Source organism: Carcharodon carcharias, chromosome 33 (assembly GCF_017639515.1).
Source record: "Carcharodon carcharias isolate sCarCar2 chromosome 33, sCarCar2.pri, whole genome shotgun sequence".
Classification (NCBI taxonomy): domain Eukaryota; kingdom Metazoa; phylum Chordata; class Chondrichthyes; order Lamniformes; family Lamnidae; genus Carcharodon; species Carcharodon carcharias.
In genome coordinates, this window is record NC_054499.1 from 12,449,469 (window position 1) to 12,471,906 (window position 22,438).

Consider the following 22,438-nt stretch of genomic DNA (forward strand, 5'->3'; position numbering starts at 1 on the left):
TGGTTAGACTGCAAGATTTAAATTATCAGAGAAGTGAGGTGTAAAACAGGCATTTGAAATGGAGATGAGTAAAGCTAGGATGAGGCCAGCAGATACAATGTGAATGAAATTTGCGTCTTTTAGATAAGTAGAGGAGTGTTTGATTTTCAAAGGGACAAGGAAAATGTTTGCAACTGGCAAGATTAATAAGGCATTGATTTTTCCCAAAAGTGCTGGCCATAATGAGAACCTGAAAGGTTTTTATATTCTGTGAAAAGTAACTTCTAAAGACAAGTGGAAACAATGGGATTGAAAGGCGACTATGTGAAACAGACTTGGGAAAAAAGCTTCTAGCCACCCTGCAGAAGTTTGCTGTTTCAGTAACCAAAGTTGTGTTGAAAGCCTTTGAAAGTCCATTGACCAGTGGGTGTTTGTGCTAAAATTGCTGGATGATTTTATAAATTTGGAATCTATTTGGACTGTTGCCTTAAAGAGGGTGTGTACTTAGGATTCTAGTTAAGTAGAAATTTTGGGAACTGTTATAACTGTGTCACTGTAATCTTGTGTCTGTTTGTTTGTTCTTCTTTTGTTAATAAATGTCTTAATTTAACCTTTAAAATCTCTAAAGTTGGTAGCGGACTCATTACTTTTGACTTTAATGCACCAGCCTTCTCGTAATAAATACAAATTGCAAAATTGTTGTGATAGTGTGGCCAAGTTTCCTTTGTGGATTTGGTTATCTTGGCATATACCACCTGCCATTATTAAAACACATTCTTGAAGATGTCAGCCTCAGCTGGAGTGGTGTTCTGCAAACATGGATGCTTTTTGATGTCTCACCCTCACTGGGAAAAGGTTAAGTTAACCGATTGATTACTGTTGAAGTGTGAGGCAGTTGAACAGTTCCCTTGTAATTTAAAGCTGCCTTAGGGGTAGCTACCATCACATAGGATTACATAAATAGGCTATATGACACATTCAGCTCATCTCATCTATTCTGGTATTTATGCTCCACATGAGCCTCCTCTGACCCCTCTTCATCTCACCCTTTCACCATATCCTTCTATTCCTCTCTAACTCATGTATTTATCCAGCTTCCTCTTAACTGCATCCATACCATATTTACCTCAACCACACCCTGTGGTAGCGAATTCCACGTTCTTACCATTCCCTGGATAAAGAAGTTTCTCCTGAATTCCCTATTGGATTTCTTGGAGACTATCTTATATTGATGGCCTTTAGTTATACTCTCCCCCATAAGAGGAAACATTCTCTTTGTGTCCACTCGGTCAAAACCTTTCATCATTTTAAAGACTCCCTCAGCCTTCCTAAATGTGACATCTTGACTGGCTTCAACAAGACTAAATAGACCCTAAGGGGCTTCAGTGTGCTGTATTTCTAAAGATTAATTTGTGGGATGTGGGCATCGTATTTATTGCCCATCCCTAATTGCCCATGGAGAAGGAGGTGGTGAGCCACCTTCTTGAACCGCTACAGTCCCTGTGGTGTAAGTACACCCACAGTGCTGTTAGGGAGGGAGTTCCAGGATTTTGACCCAGCGACAATGAAGCAATGGTGATATATTTCCAAGGCAAGATGGTGAGTAGCTTGGAGGGGAATTTCCAGGTGGTGATATTCCCATTTATCTGCTGCCCTTGTCCTTCTAGATGGTAGTGGTTGTGGGTTTGGAAGGTGCTGCCTAAGGGGTCTTGGTGAGTTGCTGCAGTGCATCTTGTAGATGATACACGCTGCTGCCACTGTGCGTCGGTGCTGGAGGGGGTGAATGTTTGTGGACGGGGTGCCAGTGACGTGACACTATTAGATTAGTGTATCCACTTTATATTGAATTAGTATGTGAGTATGTTTACCTAACACTTTGGGTCAAGTAAAATTACTACATCCCATCTTCAAACATGCCTGGGCCGTACCATTGAGCTCTGTTCATTGTCCTTTCTACATGAGTAGCCATGCCTATCAGGCAAGGCCTTCACTGTCCCACCTTCTGGATATATTTCACAGCCAGCACCATTCATGCTTCCAATGTCCTTCCCCGCACCCAGCTTATCTGACACAAGAACAGAAGAAATAGGAGCAGGAGTAGACCACTCGGCCCATCGAGCCTGCTCCAGTTTTCAAAACGATCGTGGCTAATCTTCAATTCCACTTCCCTGCCCATTCCCCATATGCATTAATTCTCTGAGGGACCAAAAATCATGTCTATCCCAGCCTTAAATGACACCATACCCAGCTAGGATTAGGAGGAAGCCCTTCAAGGCCCTTTAATCTGATTATTACTGATCTGTATTTTAACTCTATTTACCTACCTTGGTTCCAAAACCATTAATAACCTTGCCTAACCTAAATCTATAACCACATTTTTGAAATTTTCTGACTGTCATTGAGACCACAATATTCAGACGCTGACTTTATCACAACGGACTCTGTCAACTGTGACAGAATCTGTTTGATATGTATATGAAGTCATTGTACAAAGAATACCTTGTCTTTACAGACAGAATTATACAGAGGTACCTGTTGAGTCAACCAGGGGAAACTGTTTCAGCTCTGTGTTCTTCAGTAGGTTTCGGATGTCTTTATATTTCAAATCCTTTGCCAGATACTTCAGGTCGGTCACCATAAAGTCCTCCGCATAGATATCATGGGCGCTGGAATTAGAAGCCTGGCAATCAGCAGGGAATCCTGTCATCCACAAACTGTGACCTGACTTGTGATCTCTTTCTTTTGTCAGCTCTGCTCCCGAAGAACTGGCTTTCACGATGTTACAGTTCTACCCTTCGCTACATCGGCCAAGTGGTCATTTACCAACTCAGATCAGCAGGGTTCAGCTATTTGACTGTAAGGTGTATCACAACCAAATCTGAGAATGTCTTCTTTGATCATCTACAGGCAGGTGTAGACACTGCACATGCGCGTACATGCACACGCATATATGCACACACATATTTGTGTACTTGCCTTTAGAGGCACAGGCTCAGGTGAAGAATATTCCTTCACACTCCTGCCTTGTGCCTTCTTGGTGGTTCAGATACTTTAGGGGTCAGTTCTAGATAGTGTTTATGTGGCTGGCACAGTCGGGTTTCTGACCAACAACTATTTCCCCAGGATGTTGATTGTGGCAATTTGGTGATGGCGATGCTATGGGAAGTCATGGTGAGGTGGTGGTTAGACATTCTCTTGTTGGAGATGGTCATTGCCTGGCACTTGGGTAGTGCAATTGTTACATGTCACTTATCAGCTCAAGGCTGAATGGTGTCCACGTCTTGTGGATGGGCTCATGGACTTCATCATCTGAAAAATCTAGGGTTATTCTCCATGGAGCAAAGCAAGTTGCAGGGAGATTTGATAGAGGTGTACGAGATGATGACAGGTTTAGAAAAGATAGACAAAGAAAAGCTGTTCCCATTACCTGATGATACAAGGTCTTGGGGGATACGGATTTAAGATTTCGGGCAAAAGCTGCCAGGGGAATGTGAGGAAGAACATTTTTATCCAGTGAGTGATGATGACCTGGAACTCGCTGCCCACAAGGGTGGTGGAAAGCAGACACAACGGATGATTTCAAAAATAAATTGGATGGGCACTTGCAGGGCTCTGAGGATAGAGTAGGGGGTCGGCAATGGGACTGAGTGCGTTGCTCTACAGAGACAACACGGACTCGATAGGCCAAATGGCCTCCTTCTGTGCCATAATGACTCTATGAATTGTGAATGGTGCTGAACATCGTGCAATTATCAGTGAACATCCCCATTTCTGACAACAATGGTGGAGGGAAGGTCACTGAGGAAGTAGCTGAGGATGGCACCGGCCTCGGACACCACCCTGAGGAACTCCTGCAGTGATGACCTGAGCTGATTCACCTCCAAGCAGTCACCATCATCTCCCTTTTTGCCAGCTATGACTCCAGCCAGTAGCGAGATCCCTAGGAACACGTGCGCCACACCCCCCCATGACCCAACCCGACTGCCCCTGAGAGACCTGCATTTACACAGTGTCTTTCAAAACCTCAGGAAGTCCAAAACTGTGTTACAGCCAAGGAAGTATTTTTGAAGCGTCTAGTCGCTGTTATAATGTAGCAAAGATGGCAGCCAACAGCAAACTCCCACAATCAGAAATGTGATAATGAGCAGATCATGTGTTTAAGTGATGCTAAGTGAAGCATAAATATTTGTTTTCTTGGTTGAGAAGCTGGAGGTAACTGTCCAGCTCATCTTCCAAAACAGCCATGTTCATCTGAGGGTCTCAATTTAATGTTTAACCCACAAGGTGGCACCTCTGACAGAGCAATGTTAGAGTGTCAGCCTAGATTATGCACTCAAGTGGGGCTTGAACCCTTCAAGAGTCTGACTCAGAGGTGAGAGTGCTGCCCACGGAGCCCCCAGCTCAGCCTGACGAACACTCAAAAGCATGGACCCAGTACATTCATTCTTTCCCTTACCCACTTTTCCCCACTGTCAGCTTAGGCAGGTAGGGCAGCTTCTTCACAATGACGATCCCATCGAAGAAGGACGGCTGGGATCGTTGGCTGATCACGTTGGCAACCAACACAGCAATGAGGACTGGCAGGATGTGGGACATTTGCCCCGTCAGCTCGAAAACCAGCACTGCAGTGGAGATGGTGTGGGTGACTGCCCCAGAATAGGCTGCAGCCCCTATGGAGAGAGAGAGAGAATACAAGCATGGTAAGGGAGGGGCTCGGTCGAGACTGGAAACTGGACCTGTGGTAACCCACGAGTCCCTCTGTTCACGTGTTCTTTAATGAACTGTGGAACAATTATCCCACTTGAGTATTGCTGAAAACAGAGACATGTTGTTGAATCTTTTCATCTTTCACTCATCAGGGCAGATGCAAGAATGCCAAATTTCAAAGAGACCAAAAATTTAAACTTCATGAGAAGAGGGTGATGATTGGTTGGCAAGCTGATTGATTAGTCGAGATGTTGCCATGGAGAAAGCACCAGGGAACTATTGTTCCCCCATGTTTTTGTTTAATTCAAAAAAGGTGCAATGCCTATACATGTTCCTTTTGTCTGCAGAGGACAGGTCCCTGTATATCAACATATGTAACTTCTAGCAAGTGTAAGTGAGTCACTTTGTGAACCCAACTAATTATTTACAACATTTAATATACTTTGATAGGAGTTTTAACACTGCTACGCTGCTGAAAGTCAAAGGGGAGGGGCAGAAATGAGGCTGTGAAAGTGGGGGTTCACAGAACTGTGGACATGGTAAAAGGTTTTAAAGGGTTTTGCGGCTGTCAGAGATTAAAGGCAATCAGATCTTGAAAATTCTGGCTCTGAAGGAATAGTTGGAAGGACATTGGGAATCTGGCAAACAGATTTTTTTCCATTTTTGGTTCAGGGACTTTGACCTGATGGGATAGATGTTCAAATTTTCACCTGGTGGTGTGTTGGCCCATGTGCTTTTAGGAACATTCCTACATTTTATGTTCAGGTGGTGGCCCTTTATGAACTAGGTTTCTCTAGAAGATGATTTCTTGTAAAAAAAAGCAGCTTGCTTTCAGTAATTGAGCATGTGACCAAGCTGCCTGGGAGGTAAACAATAATAATGCAAAAGGGTCAACAAAAAATTAATTATAGGAGGAGTAGATTCCTAGGTGTGGTTCTGTTTCAACATGTTTAGTTTTAATTTATTATGAGCTGGATTCAGGGAACACCTCTTTCCAGCAGAATTTGGTTGAAATTCTGTTTGCTGGCTAAAAGGGTTTAAAACCCTTGATAACTGAAGGACTCTACTAACAGTGAGTTGGATTTCTGGTATAGCCAAGCTGAGAAGTGATAGAGAGAGAGAGTTCTGGATACAAGGCTCCAAAATTAAAGAAAATTAGAACCAAGAGAACTCTGACCTGAGGTGGCTATGCTTAAGATGCTAGCAATGCTTGTGTTGAACTGGGAGTCTACAACCATTGGATGATTGCAGAAGATTCAAAGGAACAACCTTGCTGAAAGAAAGAGAAGCAGTCAAGAAATCTCAGCCCTTATATGAATCTTTGAAACAGTACTCAGACCAAGTGGTTAATCTTCCAATTTCTGCTAAGTATTTGACTTGAGTTTTGGGGGATATGAGTCAAATGGGTGTAAAGGGAAATTTGAGTTTAAGAAGTTCGGTTTAGAATATAAGTAAATGTATTCATTGTACTTTTCATATCTTCAACACAACTGACCATGTAAGATAGAGTATAGTTGTAAGTATCCATGTAAGATTATTTTGTTTTAAACAGTGAATTAAACACCAGGGTTTTTGGATTCCCAAAACAAAGTTACTGGTCACGACCAAGATCATAATGGTGTGGATAGGTCACAAGTTATGGACATTTAATTTCATTCACTTCACTGCAGAAGATAATCAAGATGGTTTCTATAATGGGTGTCCAATGTACAAAGCCAGTTTAACTGCTGATGGCAAACTGAAGACCTACCGTAATATGTGAGCTGCTGACATAGTGGTAATGTCACTTAAGTAGTAACCCAGAGGCCCAGGCTAGTGTTCTGGGTATACAGGTTAAAATGCCATCTGCTGGAATTTGAATTCGATCAATAAATCTGGAATATAAAACTAGTCTCAATAGTGATGACCATGACAACTATCATTGATTGTCATAAAACCCCATCTAGTTCACTCACGTCCTTTAGGGTAGGAAATCTGCCATCCTTACCTGGTCTGACCTACGTATGACTCTCGACCCACAGCAAAGCAATGTTTCATATAAGGGCTGAGATTTCTTAACTGCCCTCTGAATTGGCCCAGCAAGCCACTCAGTTCAGTTCAAGGGCCTTGCCATCAATGCCCATATCCCATCCGAAAGAATTAAAAATAGTCTTGGGGGCTGCAGCAAGAGGGATTGGGAAAGAGGGTCATAATCATGCCATGGTATCTTCTATGTCTGCCTGAGAGGGGCTTCTGGTTAACACCCTACCTGAAAGACAGCACCTCCTTCAGTACAGCAATGGAAGAGTCAGCCATAATTATGTGCTTGAGGATCCACAACCCTGTGTCCCACAGTGACTGTACTAGCCGTCAGCTATCTAACACTTTTGGGAAGCCGAATGATGTGGAATTTTTTTCCCCATCTTGACACAGTAGAGGAGAAGTTTTGAGGTGAGGTCCTGTCTGTGTGGGCCTCAAAACAGTGGCAACAACCTTATATACAGATAAAACACTATTAAGCTAATAAAAGTTCCGACTGGGGGATGGTCAAATAAAATCTGACACCAAGCTACATAAGGAGATATTAGAATAGGCCACCAAACATTTGATCAAAAGAGTAGATTTTAAGGACCATCTGAAAGAAGAGAGAGGGATAGAGAGGCAGAGGGGTGTAGGGAGGCTGGGGGAGGTTAAAAAGATAGAGGGTGGGGTGGGTGGGGGTGGGGGGGTGGGCGGGGGTGGGGAGGGTCATGGAGGGATTGAAAAATGAGGATGAGAATTTTAAAAGGGAGGCATTGCTTGACCAGGAGCCGAGGTAGGTCAGTGAGCAGAGGGGTGAATGGGACTTGGTGCGAGTTAGGGTACAGATGGTGGAGTTTTGGATGAGCTCATATTTATGGAGAAGGAGGAAGAGTGTCAGTATCATTGATACTCATGACCTCCCTTCCCCTTCTTGAATTATTCATCATTTGTGACATCAGCCCAAGGTCACCGAAGTAGGTTATAGCTCCTCCTACTGCTTGGCAGAGGAAAATACATAATAAAATGTGCCCAGTCACCTGCCAATGCATATCCAGAAGGAGTAATTTTGATGTGAATTCCCTCCGAAATGATTCCTTCTGGAAAGATCTTGGCCATTATCTCTCCATACAGCCGTCCGAGTCCAGCACCTGTGCAAAGAGTTTTTGAAACTTTGCTGCTTAAATGAAAATCTGAGCCATTCAAACACTCCGAGGGCAGCTAAAGCACGGGGTTAGATTTAGAGAAAAGCTCCCTCTACACTGTCCCCATCAAACACTCCCAGGACAGGTACAGCACAGGGTTAAATACAGAGTAAAGCTCCCTCTACACTGTCCCCATCAAACAATCCCGGGACAGATACAGCACAGGGTTAAATACAGAGTAAACCTCCCTCTACACTGTCCCCATCAAACACTCCCAGGACAGGTACAGCACGGGGTTAGATACAGAGTAAAGCTCCCTCTACTATGTCCCCATCAAACACTCCCAGGACAGGTACAGCACAGGGTTAAATACAGAATAAAGCTCCCTCTACACTGTCCCCATCAAACACTCCCAGGGCAACTATCGCACGGGGTTAGATACAGAGTAAAGCTCCCTCTACACTGTCCCCATCAAACAATCCCAGGACAGATACAGCACAGGGTTAAATACAGAGTAAAGCTCCCTCTACACTGTTCCCATCAAACACTCCCAGGACAGGTACAGCACGGGGTTAGATACAGAGTAAAGCTCCCTCTACACTGTCCCCATCAAACACTCCCAGGACAACTACAGCACGGGGTTAGATACAGAGTAAAGCTCCCTCTACACTGTCCCCATCAAACACTCCCAGGGCAAGTACAGCATAGTGTTAGATACAGAATTAAGCTTTTTCTATATCTTCAGAAAGCAATCAGAAAATTTACTTTAGGAATCTTGATATCTCTAAATTCTATAATTGCACAAAATTCTGACCAGTGGTTTTAGCCCGTTCTAGCATTGTGATTTCAGATTGACACGAGGGTATTGTGTGCTAAATCCTGTAACTAATTTACTGTGATCTGGGTTAACTGTTTGAGCTGGGCTAAACTACCACATCTAGTTGAACCTGCTAGAGCCTGCTTATTGTTCGCATGGGGGAAAGCGTATTGAAATCATGCTTACCATAAACAAAAACAGGCAGAAAGTAACCTGCAGGAACGACCATCGTCGTGGCCAACAGCAGCATGAAGAACTAAAGGTAAAAAGAGACAAGAACAATCAGGACACAAAGCTTCGCTTTCCCCAGGAGGTGTCAGCCCTGGCTCTCTCAGCTCTGAGTCAGAAAACTGTGGGCTCAAGACCCACTCCAGATACTTGCATACATACTTTTGGCTGACTTGCCTGCTGAGGTAGTGCTTCATTGTCAGAGGTGCTGTTTCTTTTGGGTGAATCGGTAGACCTGCCCTCTCAGGTGGATGTAAAAGAACCAATGGAAAGCTGGGAAGTTCTGCCCAGCATCCTGGCTAAGATTTATCCCTTGATCATTGGTAACTCGTCTGGATTTCCTACTCATTTAGACTCATAGAGCCGGGTTTTCACGGAGCCCAGTCGGAGACCTTTAAAAATGACGGGCAGGACCTAGATTTGTAAGTCCTGCCCCCATTTCTGACAGATCTAATTTTTGCCAGCAGGGGCAAAGAGGCGGGGCATGAATCACACAGGTGGGAAATCCGAACTCAACAGGGCCATTTGAAATCAGTGCTGTGTTCAAACAGAGCCCATTTAACTCTTCCAAGGCCTTTAACCTCAGTGAGGGAGTCACGAATTTATGGAGTAGATGTAAACACTTGTGAAGGGCAGATAAGATCTGCTTAAGTGTCATGGCCTCAAGTGTCTTTAAATCCCCAGAGCTTTAAACATAAAAAAGTCGAAGCCATCAGTTAGAGTAAAAAAAAAACCCTGTGCTTGATTGACAGGTTATCTGGTGTAGGTTAGAAAAAAGACATTACAATCCAAAGGATTGTTACTACAGCTTAAGTCATGCTGAATGCTTGGCTGAGTTTCAAAAGCAAAAAACCCCACTTAAGTCAGTGGTACTGGTCGGGTGGTGGGGGGATGGGTGCTGAGTCCATATTTTGGTAAACGGATTATTAAATAATTAGCTGCATTTGATGTGTTTACTGAATTGAAATTTGTTTTTATAATTGATTGAGGGGATTTAAAATCTTTAACTGGGTTTCATGAATGGGAGTTTTGTTTAGTATCAAGTGTTCATACGTGAGACTTATCTTAGATTGTCAGAAGTTTAATGTTTTTTACCACTCCACGTGGCTCTTGAGGTCTTTCCATCGTGGATATTGAGTGAGTGGCTATGGAAGTGACATTGGGGGTATGAGGTGGCACAGAAGTATGAGATAGCATGGACGTGGCATGGAGGGGCATGAGTTGGCATGCAGGAACATGAGGGGCGGATGAGGGTGAGAGGCTGTGGGGCGTGAGGGCTAGAGGGCCTTACAGATTCTAAAACAACTGGGACAAAGTCCCAGAGAACCGAGACAGGCCTTCTAACCAGCCTGCCTCAGCACTCATCTGCCTCCACACCCCCACACCCCCCAGCCCCCGTGGCTGTCTATGACCTGCTTCCGTGGTCGGCAGCCCCAACTCAATCTCGCCCCTGCCACCTAGAGCGAAAATTGGGTGTAACGGAACACTTTAAACTGAGGTGGGTCTGATGAGTTGGGAATTTTCCCAACTCAAGCTACCTACCACAGTAGTGAAAATCCATCCATCTAGTCCTTACAGCACAGGAGGAGGCCAATCAGCCCAATGCTGGCCCTTTGTCGAGCAATCCAATCAGTCCCATTCCCCTGTTCTATCCACATAGCCCTGTAAGTTCATTTCCCTCAAGTGCCCATCCAATTTCCCTTGACATCGTTCATCGTCTCCAATTCCACTATCCTTGTGGGTAGTAAGTTCCGGATATTACCACTTGCTGCATAAACATCTTCTTCCCCACATATTCCCTGTATCTCTTGCCCAAAACTTTAAATCTATGTCCCTCTTGTCTTTGTCCCATCAACTAATGGGAACAATTTTTCCTTGTCTACCTTATCTAATCATGTCATAATCTTGTACACCTCGATCAGACCTCCCTTCAATCTCCTTTGCTCCAAGGAGAACAACCCCAGTTTCTCCAACCTAACCTTGTAGCTGAAATCCCTCATCCCTGGAGCCATTCTGGTAAATCTCCTCTGCACCCTCTCAAGGACTCACACCCTTCCTAAAGTGCGGTGACCAGAACTGGACACAGTACTCTAGTTGTGGCCTAACAAGAGCTTTCTAAGGTAGCATGTAATGCACAAAATATTCTTCTGCTGCCGAAGGGGTCAGAGTTTAATTGCTGTTTGGTGACTTCAACTTCTATGTTTCAGCAAGGTTTGCAAAAATGACCATCCCGACTCAGACGATGAGCAAGGTTGCAGGCAGCTTTAAAAGAGAAACCTATTCTAAACTAAAAACAAAATCTGGCGAATGCTGGAAATCTGAAATAAAAACAGGAATTTCTGAATGTACTTAGCAGTTCTGGTAACATCTGTGGAGAGAGAGAAACAGTGTTAACATTTTGAGTCAAATATGACACTTTTTTTCAGAATCCCTGAAGAAAAAGGTTCTGAAGAAGAGTCATATCCAACGCGAAATGTTAACTCTGGTTATTTCGGCACAGAAGCTGCCAGACCCGCTGAGGTCTATTCTAAACCCTCGCAAGTCACTAGTTGGGCCTCAGCTGGAGTACTGCGTTCAATACAGTTTAGAAAGGAGCTCAAGGCCTTGGAGAGGGTGAAGGGGAGATTTGCGAGATTGGTACCAGAGCTGAGAGACTTCAGTTAATGTGGAGAGTTTGGAGAAGCTGGGATTGTTCTCCTTAGAGCAGGGAAGGTTAAGGAGCAATTTAATAGAACTGTTTAGAATAACGTGGGCTGTGACAGAGTAGACATGGAGAAACTGTTTCTAGTGGCAGGAAGGTCACTAAATAGAGGACACAGGTTCAAAATAATTGCCAAAAAGGCAATGTGGTGTGGTGGGGAGGATGAGGACAACTTTTTTTAATACAGTGAGTTGTTGTGACCTGGAATCTGCTGTCTGAAAGGGCGGTGGAAGCAGATTCAATAGGAACTTTCAAAAGAGAATTGGAAAAATACTTGAAGGGGAAAAAACCCTGCAGGGCTAATGGGGGAAGAGCAGGGGCAGTGGGACTAATTAGATTGATCTATCAAAAAGCTGGCACAGGCATGATGGGCTGAATAGCCTCCTTCTCTGATGTGACTTTCTATGACTATAACCTAGATGCAGGAGACAGAGTGTTTCATCAGAATTAGGGTCAAAGCCATGGCTGTGCTTGTCATAGAATGCTTAAACCAACATAGAACCTATTTATACTTTGAAGGCTTCTGAGAAAAAAATATTTGTGTCAAGCTCCCCTTAGGCTTAATGCCAATTCCCCGCCCGATCACTGTGGGAGCACCTTCACCACAAGGGCAGCTAGCGATTCAACAAGAATGCCAACTATCTCCATCTTAGGGCAACCAGGGTTTGGCAAAGAATAACAGCCTTGCCAGAATCACACATATCCTTGGAGCATTGCGTGCAGTTTTGGTCTCCATATTTAAGAAAGGATATGATTGCCTTGAAGGCAGTAAAGTGAAGGTTCATTAGATTGGTTCCTGGGGTGAGAGGGTAGTCCTATGATGAGAGGCTGAGTAAATTGGTTCTATATTCTCTTGAGTTTAGAAGAATTAGAGGCGATCTCATTGAAACATACAAGATTCTGAAGGGGTTTGATAGGGTGGACACTAAGAGGTTGTTTCCCCCTGGCTAGGGAATCTAGAACATGGGGACAAAGTCTAAGGATAAGGGGGTGATCATTTAGGACTAAGGTGCAGAGAATTTTCTTCACTAAAATGGTTGTGAACCGTTAGAATTTTCTACCCCAGAGGGTTGTGGATGCTCCATCGCTGAATACATTTAAGTTTTGGGTAGGTGGATTTTTGGTCTGTAGGGGAATCAAGGGGTATGGGGAGCGGGATTTGAGGTAGCAGATCAGCCATGATCATATTGAATGGCAGAGCAGGCTTGATGGGCTGAATGATCTACTGTTCCTATTTCTAATGTTCTCAATACAGAAAGGTTCCTTAGCTCCTCACTCAGCTTCAATGGTCCTTCTTTCCGACCTGCATTTTTCTTAAACTAGAAGTGATTACCTTCAGTATTATAAAGAAAGTCAACATTTCCAAAGACGAAAGTCTCATATGGGTCCACTGAAGCCAGTTAGCATTGTAGGTTGGGGCAGGGGGCTGTCTGGTCTTGTTCTCCAGCATCTGTTCGTCGGAGCCCCAGGTACGGTTATCAAAGAATGTTTCCAGGTGTTCCTTCATGGAGAGCTGTGACAAAAGGATTTGTGCTTAAAACAGAGATGACTTCAGCCATACCCACATTTCAACAGAATCTACCTGTCTCTATAATATAATAGAGATCCTACAACAAGCATACTCCCAATCAACTTTTCCCCGTTGTAAATTCCTACATCCACTCTTACAATGGAAAGTGCCTATGTAAACTTGTCACACTGTAATTACACCTCCCCACCCAACCCAATTGGGGGAGCTGCAGCACCACTACTGGCCCAATGGTTTAAGTAAGCATCACAAGTTCATCAAGGCAGTTCCCATTGTAAATGAGGACATAAACATTTATAAAGGGAATACAGAGAAGACAGAATGTCTGATGATAGAATGGGGACTGAATTACGTATGCAGGCCCTGGTCCACTGCCCCATAACTCCTCTCCATCCGGAGACTGGGGCATTTCCTCGGACTGTCTCTCCCTCCACCGAAACTTTGCTAGAAGGCAATTCCAGCAAATTAACGACAGCCCATAGGAGCAGTTCCAAGGAAATTTCAATCTTTAACTTCCCACGTACATTGTTATAGAAGATCTATGAGTCTGCGTTAAAGTTTGGATTGAGATAATCCCACTGCAAGTGTCAAAAATATATATAATTTAAAAAATTAATTTAACAAAGCAAGAAACACTGTAACAACTTGCTGAGCTCAATTGCAGGTGTGCCCACATGAGTTTTCTGCACTCCAGATTAACTGTGAGAAATCGCTTGGAAGATGAGTTAGTGCTTCAGAGCGAGGGAGAACCCCTATGAAAATTCTACTACAAGGTATTACTGCTATTTTGTCTCTTTTTCCATTAAATGATTGAGGAAAATCTTTTCAGTTTTTTTGTTTCCTAAATAGGCTCTTTGGCTCGGATTTTCACAGAGTCATAGAGACTCCGCGCCTTATCCAAAATAGCACAGGGAATCTGGATCCAGATGTCCCTCCCCCGTTTCCAACAGATGCTACTTTCGGCTTTGGGGAAAGGGAGAGGGATGTGATTCACACATTGGATTGGCCTGAATCCAGCAAGATCCAGCAAGGTCATTTGAACTCAGTGTGGAGTTCAAATAGACCATATTTTCGCTGCAGCGAGGTCCATTTCCTGCACAGTGTGACTTACAATTTTTAAGAGTAGGCATTATAATGCTCATAACAGGCAGGTCAGGTCTGTGGATCTGACAAGAAGTAAAGTCACTCAAATTTCCTGTCCTTTAAATTTTGAAAAAAAACACAGCCTGCTGTTTTCTCCAGGTCTCTGGGTTGGAAAAAAAATCAATGCTTGCAGGTTCAACAGTTTGTTGACATAACCCTAAGGGCTACCATTATAATATTATTACTGCTTGACTGCTTCCAAAACCAATCATGATCACAGTGGAGGGTGGGTGGGTGTGGGGGTGGGGGGGTAGGGGGGTGGGTAAGGGATTAGCTGTCTTTGATGTGGGGCCATTGATACAAATGTTTGTTCTTATAAGGGATTAAATATTTAAGGGGATTTAAATGTACTGAATGGGCTTTTATCAATGAGAGTGTTGCTTTTTATATAGTAAAGTCTGTAATAGATACTTAGAACTTTATTTTTTTTCCTCTCAGCATCCTGAGGTCTGCCCATGATAGATACTGGGCAAGTTGGCATGGAGGGTATAACAGCAAAAGGCTGTGAGTGGGCGTATGAATTAGCATTAAGTTGGCATGCGGTGATAAGGAGCCATGGGAATGAGTGGGAGTCATGTGTTGGCATGAGTTGGCTCAAAGTTGGCTAAGGGTCATGGGGATGAGTGGGGGTATAGGTTGGTATGGAGGTTATGGGGGCCATTGAGAGTGGTTAGAGGGCATGGGTTCACATAGAGGATTTGAGGTGTCATTGGGGGTGGATGTGTGCATGGGTTGGCATGGATGGGGCCTGGGCAGTGAGCGGGGGAGCAAGGGGATGTGAGGGATGAGGGATAATGGGCCTAATGTTTAACAACACAACAGGGACGAAGTCCCAGAGAAGCGAGGCGGGCACTTTGGCCAGCCCGCTTTGGCTGCCTCTGAATGTTTCCGGGGTCAGCACGCTGGACTCCAGCACGCACCAGAGCCCCTGAAATGAAAGTCCAGTCAGTCGGGGCACTGTTCCCCAAGATGGGTGGAGCGAGCCGGAAAATTTCCTGACCTGCGCGCCTGTTTCAGGAGTGAAAATCAGAAACTTAATTTACAACAAGGACCCAGTAAGCTCACTCAATCCCTCGGTTGGTGACTGACAACACATAGTTACAGGAAATTGCTCAGCTGGAACATTAGGTGGCTCTGTACTTGGCGGTTATGTTCCTCTGTTTGCTAATGTTACTGGAAAAATGGGAAAAAACTGAAAACATTTTTTTAAAAATTGGCATCGCCACCATACTCCTCACAGTCCATCTTGTTGTAAGTGAGGAAGAGTCTGGCCTAGAAATTAGTCTGCACTCCTTTTTGGCACTGTGTTACCTGGGATTGACAGCCCAAGGAGGTTGTACCATAGGACCCCTTCTGACTGCCCTGCCCCAATCAAACTGCCTTTCCCCTTCCTCATCTTTTAGTTAGAGTCATAGAGTTATTTGTGGCACAGAAGAAGGCCACTTGGTCCATCGAGTCCATGCTGGCTCTATGCAGAGCAATCCAGTCAGTCTCATTGTCCCGCTGGAATCCCATAGTCCTGCGGGTTTATTTTTTTTAAGTACCTATACAATTTCCTTCTGAAATAATTGAGTGTTTCCACTTCCACCACCCTCGTGGGCAGTGACTTCAGGTCATTACCATTGGCTGCATAAAACATTTCCTCCTCACATTCCCCCGGCATCTACAAGGCACAAGTCAGGAGTGTGATGGAATACTCCCACTTGCCTGGATGAGTGCAGCTCCCACAACATTCAAGAAGCTCGACTCCATCCAGGACATAGCAACCCGCTTGATTGACACCACATCCACAAACATTCACTCCCTCCACCACCGACACACAGTAGCAGCAGTGTGTACCATCTACAAGATGCACTGCAGGAATTCACCAAGGCTCCTTCGACAGCACCGTCCAAACCCACGACCACTACCATCTGGAAGGACAAGGGCATCAGACACATGGGAACACCACCACCTGGAAGTTCCCCTCCAAGCCACTCACTGAACTGACTTGGAAATATATTGCTGTTCCTTCACTGTCGCTGGGTCAAAATCTTGGAACTCCCTTCCTAACAGCACTGAGGGTGTACTGAGTGGATCAAAAAGGCAGCTTGTCACCATCTTCTCAAGGGCAATTAGGGATGGGCAATAAATGCTGGCCCAGCCAGCGAAGCTACATCCCGTGAATGAAACAAGTTTTCCTTGTCTACCTTATCAAAGCCTGTCATTATCTTGCACACTTCTATCAAATTTGCCCCAATCTCCTTTGCTCTGAGAGAACATCCCCAGCTTTTCCAATATAACTTTGTAACCAAAATCCCCCCTCTCTGGATGCAGTCTGGGAGAATTTCTTCTGTATCTTCTCCAGGACCCTCATATCCTTCCTAAGGTGTTGCAACCAGAACTGGATGCAATATTCCAGTTGGAGCCTAACCAGAGCTTTATAAAGGTTCATCCCTGCTGTTGTAGTCAATGCCTCTACTTATGAAGTCCAAGTTCTCATATGCTCTGCTAACTATTTTCTCAGTATGTCCTTCCACCTTCAAAGATCGATGCACTCGCACCCCAAGGTTCATTTGTTTCTGCACAACACTTCTTAGAGCTGTGCCATTAAGGCTACATTGCCTCTCACCAGCCCTTCTGCCAAAATCCATAAATTCATCACCTCACACTTCTCTGTATTAAATTACATATGCCATTGCCTGCCTATTATGCTAGCCTATCTATGTCATGTTTCAGGCAATTTGCATTATCCTCACAGTTTGCCACTTCTCCTTGGTATCATCGACAAATTTTACTGCAGGGTGACCAAAACTGGAACCTGATCTTTCGAAAACAAAGCAAGCTAGGAAAAGTGGTGGGGTAGCTCTGTTAATTAAGGATGTCATTAGTATAGTTCCTTAGACAGCACCTTCCAAACCCACAACCATGACCATCTGGAAGGGCAAGGGCAGCAGACATATGAGAACACCACCATCTGGTTCAATACTCATGGTGCTAATAAACAAAACCATTCAAAGAATACGAAAACTGCACACATTTTCTTCCAAATGCTTCTGTGACTCATCTCCTGGGTTGTTCAAGGAGATTAATATTTAATTCTCGAAGACAGCAGAGCAAACAGAGAAGTCTGACAGTCCCTTTTTTATATTCTATGATGGGAATGCTGGCAAGGCCAGCATTTGTCACCCATCCCTATTGCCCTTGAACTGAGTGGCTTGCTCGGCCATGTCAGAGGGGCAGTTAAGAGTCAACCACATTGTTCTGGGTCTGGAGTCACGTGTAGGCCAGACCAGGTGAGGAAGGCAGATTTCCTTCCCTAAAGGACATTAGTGAACCAGATGGGGTTTTTAATATAAACCAATGATAGCTCCATGGCCACCAATACCGAGACTGGCTTTCAATTCCAGATTTGATTAATTGAATTTGAATTCCACAAACTGCTGTGGTGGGATCTGAACCCATACCCCTAGAGCATTAACCAGCATCATTGAATTACTAGTCCAGTGATATTATCACTACACCATCACCTCCCTACACCTCCCCCAAATCCTGTGTGTGACTGGCCTGTACCGAGAGGAGCGAGGATTGATGGAAAATTGGTCCTGGGGCAGACTTGGGGATAAACCTGCATGACGTTATGGCATCTGGATTCAAACTTGGTTAATGTTTCTATCTGACACTAGGTTCTGATATTACATTCTTATATTCATTACTCACCCTTGAACCGATGTACTGGCCCACTCCATGAGGAAAGGTTACACTTGCCAGTACAAGAGCCACGAATCCGGCAAACAGAATCTTACTGCAGAAATAAAAATACTGTTTTTTCACTTAAGACATTAAGCATTTCACATTCATCTGGGTAAGCGGATGAGGGTGTAGCTGTAAAGTCTCATCCAAAAGGTGACACCTCCACAAGAACATAAAACATAGGAGTAGGAGTCAACCATTCAACCCTCCGAACCTGCTCCACCATTCAGTAAGATCATGGCTGATCTTCTACCTCAACTTCACTTTCTTGTCTCATTCCCATATCCTGAGAATCACCTTCATGTCCAAAAATCTATTGATCTATGTCTTGAATAAACTCATCAGCCGAGGATCCACAGCTCTCAGGAGTATGGAATTCCAAAAATTCGCAATCCTCTGAGTGGGCCACACTTTAGGGAGGGTGTGAAGGTTCTTGAGAGGGTGCGGAGGAGATTTACCAGAATGGTTCCAGGGATGAGGGATTTTAGCTATGAGGTTGGGTTGGAGAAGCCGGGGCTGTTCCCCTTGGAGCAAAGGAGGTTGAGAGGTGATTTGATCGAGGTGTACAAGGATTTAACAGGTTTGGATAAGGTAGACAAAGAAAAGCTGTTCCCATTAGCTGATGGTACAAGGAATGGAGAACACACATTTAAGGTTTTAGACGGGAGATATAGGGAGGGATGTGAGGAAGAATCTTTGTGTGCAACAAGTGGTGATGACCTGGAACTTGCTGCTTACGAGGGTGGTGGAAGTGGAGACAATGAATGATTCCAAAAAGAAATTGGATGGACGCTTGAGGGAAATAAACTTGCAAGAATTCATCTGCTTCTCTACTGTTTAATCAAGCCTACCTGTGTCCTCAGGGTGAGATTGTCTGCTTAATACCAAGCTACGCTGAATGATTTTTTAATCATAATTTTAATTATAATTTTTCATTTCTTTATTTTTATTTATTTTTAAAAATATTTTTCCTCCACCCCATCACCCCCACACGCCCCCAACCCCCACCCCCAGAAGGCCACCTGTCACTTGTTTCTATGTTGTACATTCACAGAGCACTGACCCTTCTTCTGCTATTAACACATTCTGCTATCTTACCTTTATGCCACTATCAGCACCTTCTTTAGTCTTTAACACCACCATTAACACTCCCTTTGTCCTGTGTCCATGACATCTTTGTCAATCTCTCCTTAGCTCCCACCTATCCCTGACCTTCCATTTGGTCCACCTGCTCCATCCCTTCTTAAACAGTATAAAATCCATCACATTTCTACTTCTCTTTAGCTCTGAAGAGTCATATAGACTCGCAACATTAACTCTGTTTCTCTCTCCACAGATGCTGCCAGACCTGCTGAGTTTTTCCAGCATTTACTATTTTTATTATGCTGAATTACTGATCATTTTTATGCCACAATGACCTGAATCAAGACTGTCACAAACCCATCTTACGTAGGAGCCTCGTAGCTGACTAATAGCCAAGTTGTCTGGGCTGGATTCAAACTTAACTCCCCAAAGGGCAGAGACAAGACAAGGCAACAATAAATGCACTGGATGATGTTGAGTTTGATTCCAAAAGACTGCTGATTGTAGAAGGAGAGAAGGTGAAGAGAAAACACGATTTGAACAGAGAAAGCGTAATGACAATGTTGCCTGCGTCTCAGTGATTCCCACTCTTATCTCTTGATTTAGGAGGTTGTGACTGCAAACCCCACTCCAGATATTTGGGCACATAATCCAGGTGTTTCCCAATACTTCAGCATGACTGAGCTGTTCAGAGAGTTGTGAGAAAGTGGAATTGGCAACTGCAGGGAGTTACTGAGGTGAATGGTCTAGATGTATCTAAGGGAAAACTAGATAAATGCACGAAGGAGAATACAAGAACACAAGAAAGGCATAGGAGCTCATACTGACACGGTGAGAGGAAGTAAGATGGGAGAAGGCTCCAGCATAGATGATTTGGACCAAAGGGCCTGTTTCTATGCTGTTAATGCTAAGATATTTGGCACTTCCGGAATATTCCATTGGCTGTGAAGCACTTTGAGATGTCCCAAGGTTGTGAAAGGCACTCTGTTATCAAATGCAAGCTTTGTCTAAATATTATCTAAAGGGTGAGAGGTTGCAGAGCTCTGAGACGCAGAGGGATCTGGGTGTCCTAGTGCATGAATTGCAAAAGGCTAGTATGCAGGTACAGCAGGTAATTAGGAAAGCTTATAGAGTGTTATCATTTACTATGAGGGGAATTGAATATACAAGTAAGGAGGTTATGCTTCAGTTATACAGAGCACTAGTGAGACCACATCTGGAGTACTGTGTACAGTATTGGTCACCTTACTTAGGGATGGATGTAAATATATTGGAAACAGTTCAGAGAAGGTTTACCAGACAATTACCTGGAATGGGTGGGTTGCCTTATGAGGAAAGGTTGGACAGACTAGGCTTGTTCCGCTGGAGTTTAGAAGAGCAAGAGGCAACTTGTTGAAGCATATAAATTCCTTAGGGATCTTGACAGAGTGGATGTGGAGAGGATGGTTCCTTGGGCCACTGTTTAAAAATAAGGGGGTCGTCCATTTAGGACAGAGATGAGGAGAATTTTTTTTCTCTCAGAGGGTCGTGAGTCTTTGGAACTCTCTTTCACGAAAGGTGGTGGAAGCAGAGTCTTTGTGTATTTTTAAGGTAGAGGTAGATAGATTCTTGATAAGCAAGGAGGTGAAAGGTTATCAGGGGTAGGCAGGAACGTGGAGTTGAGGTTACAGTCAGGTCAGCCATGATCTTATTGAATGGCAGAGCAAGCTCAAAGGGCTGAATGGCCTACTCCTGCTCTGAATTCCTATGTTTGTATGTCTCCTTGGTTTCAGCACAGCGAGAGGGTGCAAGGGGAGGCAAAGGGGTGGCAGAATTGCCCACAAGGAATGATGCCATCTGGCTTTGGCACTGTGTAAATGACCTTGTCCTTTCCCTGGAATACATACTTATCCGCCATGAATTTGGAAATCTTTTTGTGGTTGGTCATAAATATTGTGAGGTTCCGGTGGCAAAACAGGTAAACGCAGCACAGACATCCACAGATGACCCTGGGAAAAGGTTGAGAAAAACAGATTATTCACGGGGGCATGGGAATTTTAGTTTTGTTTTATTTATACCAATTTTCGTGCCAAATTCCTCCCTCCATAATAGAAAGATGTCAACCCTGTTTGCAGGGACAATGCATCCCCAGGGTTTACTCATGTGACCTCAGCCATTCTTGTCAGCTGGCTGTTTAACTGTGGGGGTCATCAGAGTTGAGCCCAATCTTATCGTCACCCGACTTCCACTCCACCTTGGAGGTTTCTGTGTTCAAGCCCCACTCCAGCGATTTTGATGTGTAATCTACACTTGTGCTCCCATTGCCAGCGTTGAGGGAATGTTGCACTGTCAGAGACGCCGTCTTTCAGATGAGGCTCAAGGGCCCCAACTGCCCTCTCAGGTGGGTGTAAAGGATCCCGTAGCGCTATTCGATGAAGACCAGGGAGTTCTCCCTGATGCCTGATCCCTCAACTAACAGTAAAAAAGCAGAAAAGTTGGTTATTGCTGTTAGTGGAATCTTGTTGTGCACAAATTGGCTGCCATACTTCCTCACGTTACACTTTCATTGGCTCCAAAGCGCTTTGGGTGTCCTGCGGTTGTGAAAATTGCTATATAAGTGCAAGTCCTTCCTTTCCTTAGAAAGAATTAATTTTTTTTGACTTACCCAAGAATGGCAAAGGAAAGGAACTCTGGCAGGTCAAAGGGGAACTCCACCCTCCAGTTGGTAGTGAAGAGCACAGCCACCGTTTCTGAGGGAGCAATAATGAAGAGTCACCAAATGGTCCACTGTATTCAAAGGTCTGAATTTTTCAAGAGTCCCTGCCAATTCCGAGTGCCCCACAGACATTTCACGCTCCAATGAGCGTCAGTTGGCTGCAGGCGGGACCTTCCCCCCTCACTTGGGAGGAAGTCCCACCTTAGAGAGCTGTCGGCCAATCTGTGGACTGAAGAGGAAGCGCATGAAGCTGCCTCAGCCTCGGTCCCGGGACTGGGGGACAAGTTAAGTTTAAGGGTTCCGAGGGCGGGGAGGCCTGGGGGTACGCAAAGGGAGCAATTGGGGTGTCAGGGGAGAGGCCGGGAGGCAGGGAGGGGAGGGTGGAGGGAGATCCAGCAGCCACTGGACCTTAAGAAGGGGGGGGTGAGGGTGCCTGCAGTGAGAAGGGAGTTTCTGATGGAGGCCCCCCCAGCCCCCACCATCCCCCTCCTCCCGCCCGAGATATAAGCCCGTTCATTTCCGGGTTTCCCCCATGCCAGGTAAATCCTTCCGCTAGCCTACAAATTGAGACTGGGTGGAAAATAGCCCTTAATTGGCCAATAATTGGCCACTTAAAGGCCTCATTTGGGGCAAGAGTGGGCATCCTGTCTGAGGCTTTGCCCACCCAGCGTAAAATTGCAGC

General features: G+C 44.6%; 1 protein-coding gene across 1 annotated transcript in view; it reads right to left on the reverse strand.

Annotated features, from left to right (window-relative positions):
* Positions 1-22,438, reverse strand: part of LOC121272246 (chloride channel protein ClC-Kb-like) — a 77,532-nt gene that overhangs the window by 14,364 nt on the left and 40,730 nt on the right. The window contains exons 8-15 of the mRNA XM_041178775.1: positions 21,706-21,790; positions 20,948-21,049; positions 17,946-18,030; positions 12,909-13,088; positions 8,833-8,902; positions 7,725-7,835; positions 4,436-4,649; positions 2,512-2,645 (exon numbers count right to left, since the gene is read on the reverse strand). Coding sequence (XP_041034709.1) covers positions 2,512-2,645; positions 4,436-4,649; positions 7,725-7,835; positions 8,833-8,902; positions 12,909-13,088; positions 17,946-18,030; positions 20,948-21,049; positions 21,706-21,790 — 981 coding nt within the window. The remainder of the gene's footprint in view (positions 1-2,511; positions 2,646-4,435; positions 4,650-7,724; positions 7,836-8,832; positions 8,903-12,908; positions 13,089-17,945; positions 18,031-20,947; positions 21,050-21,705; positions 21,791-22,438) is intronic.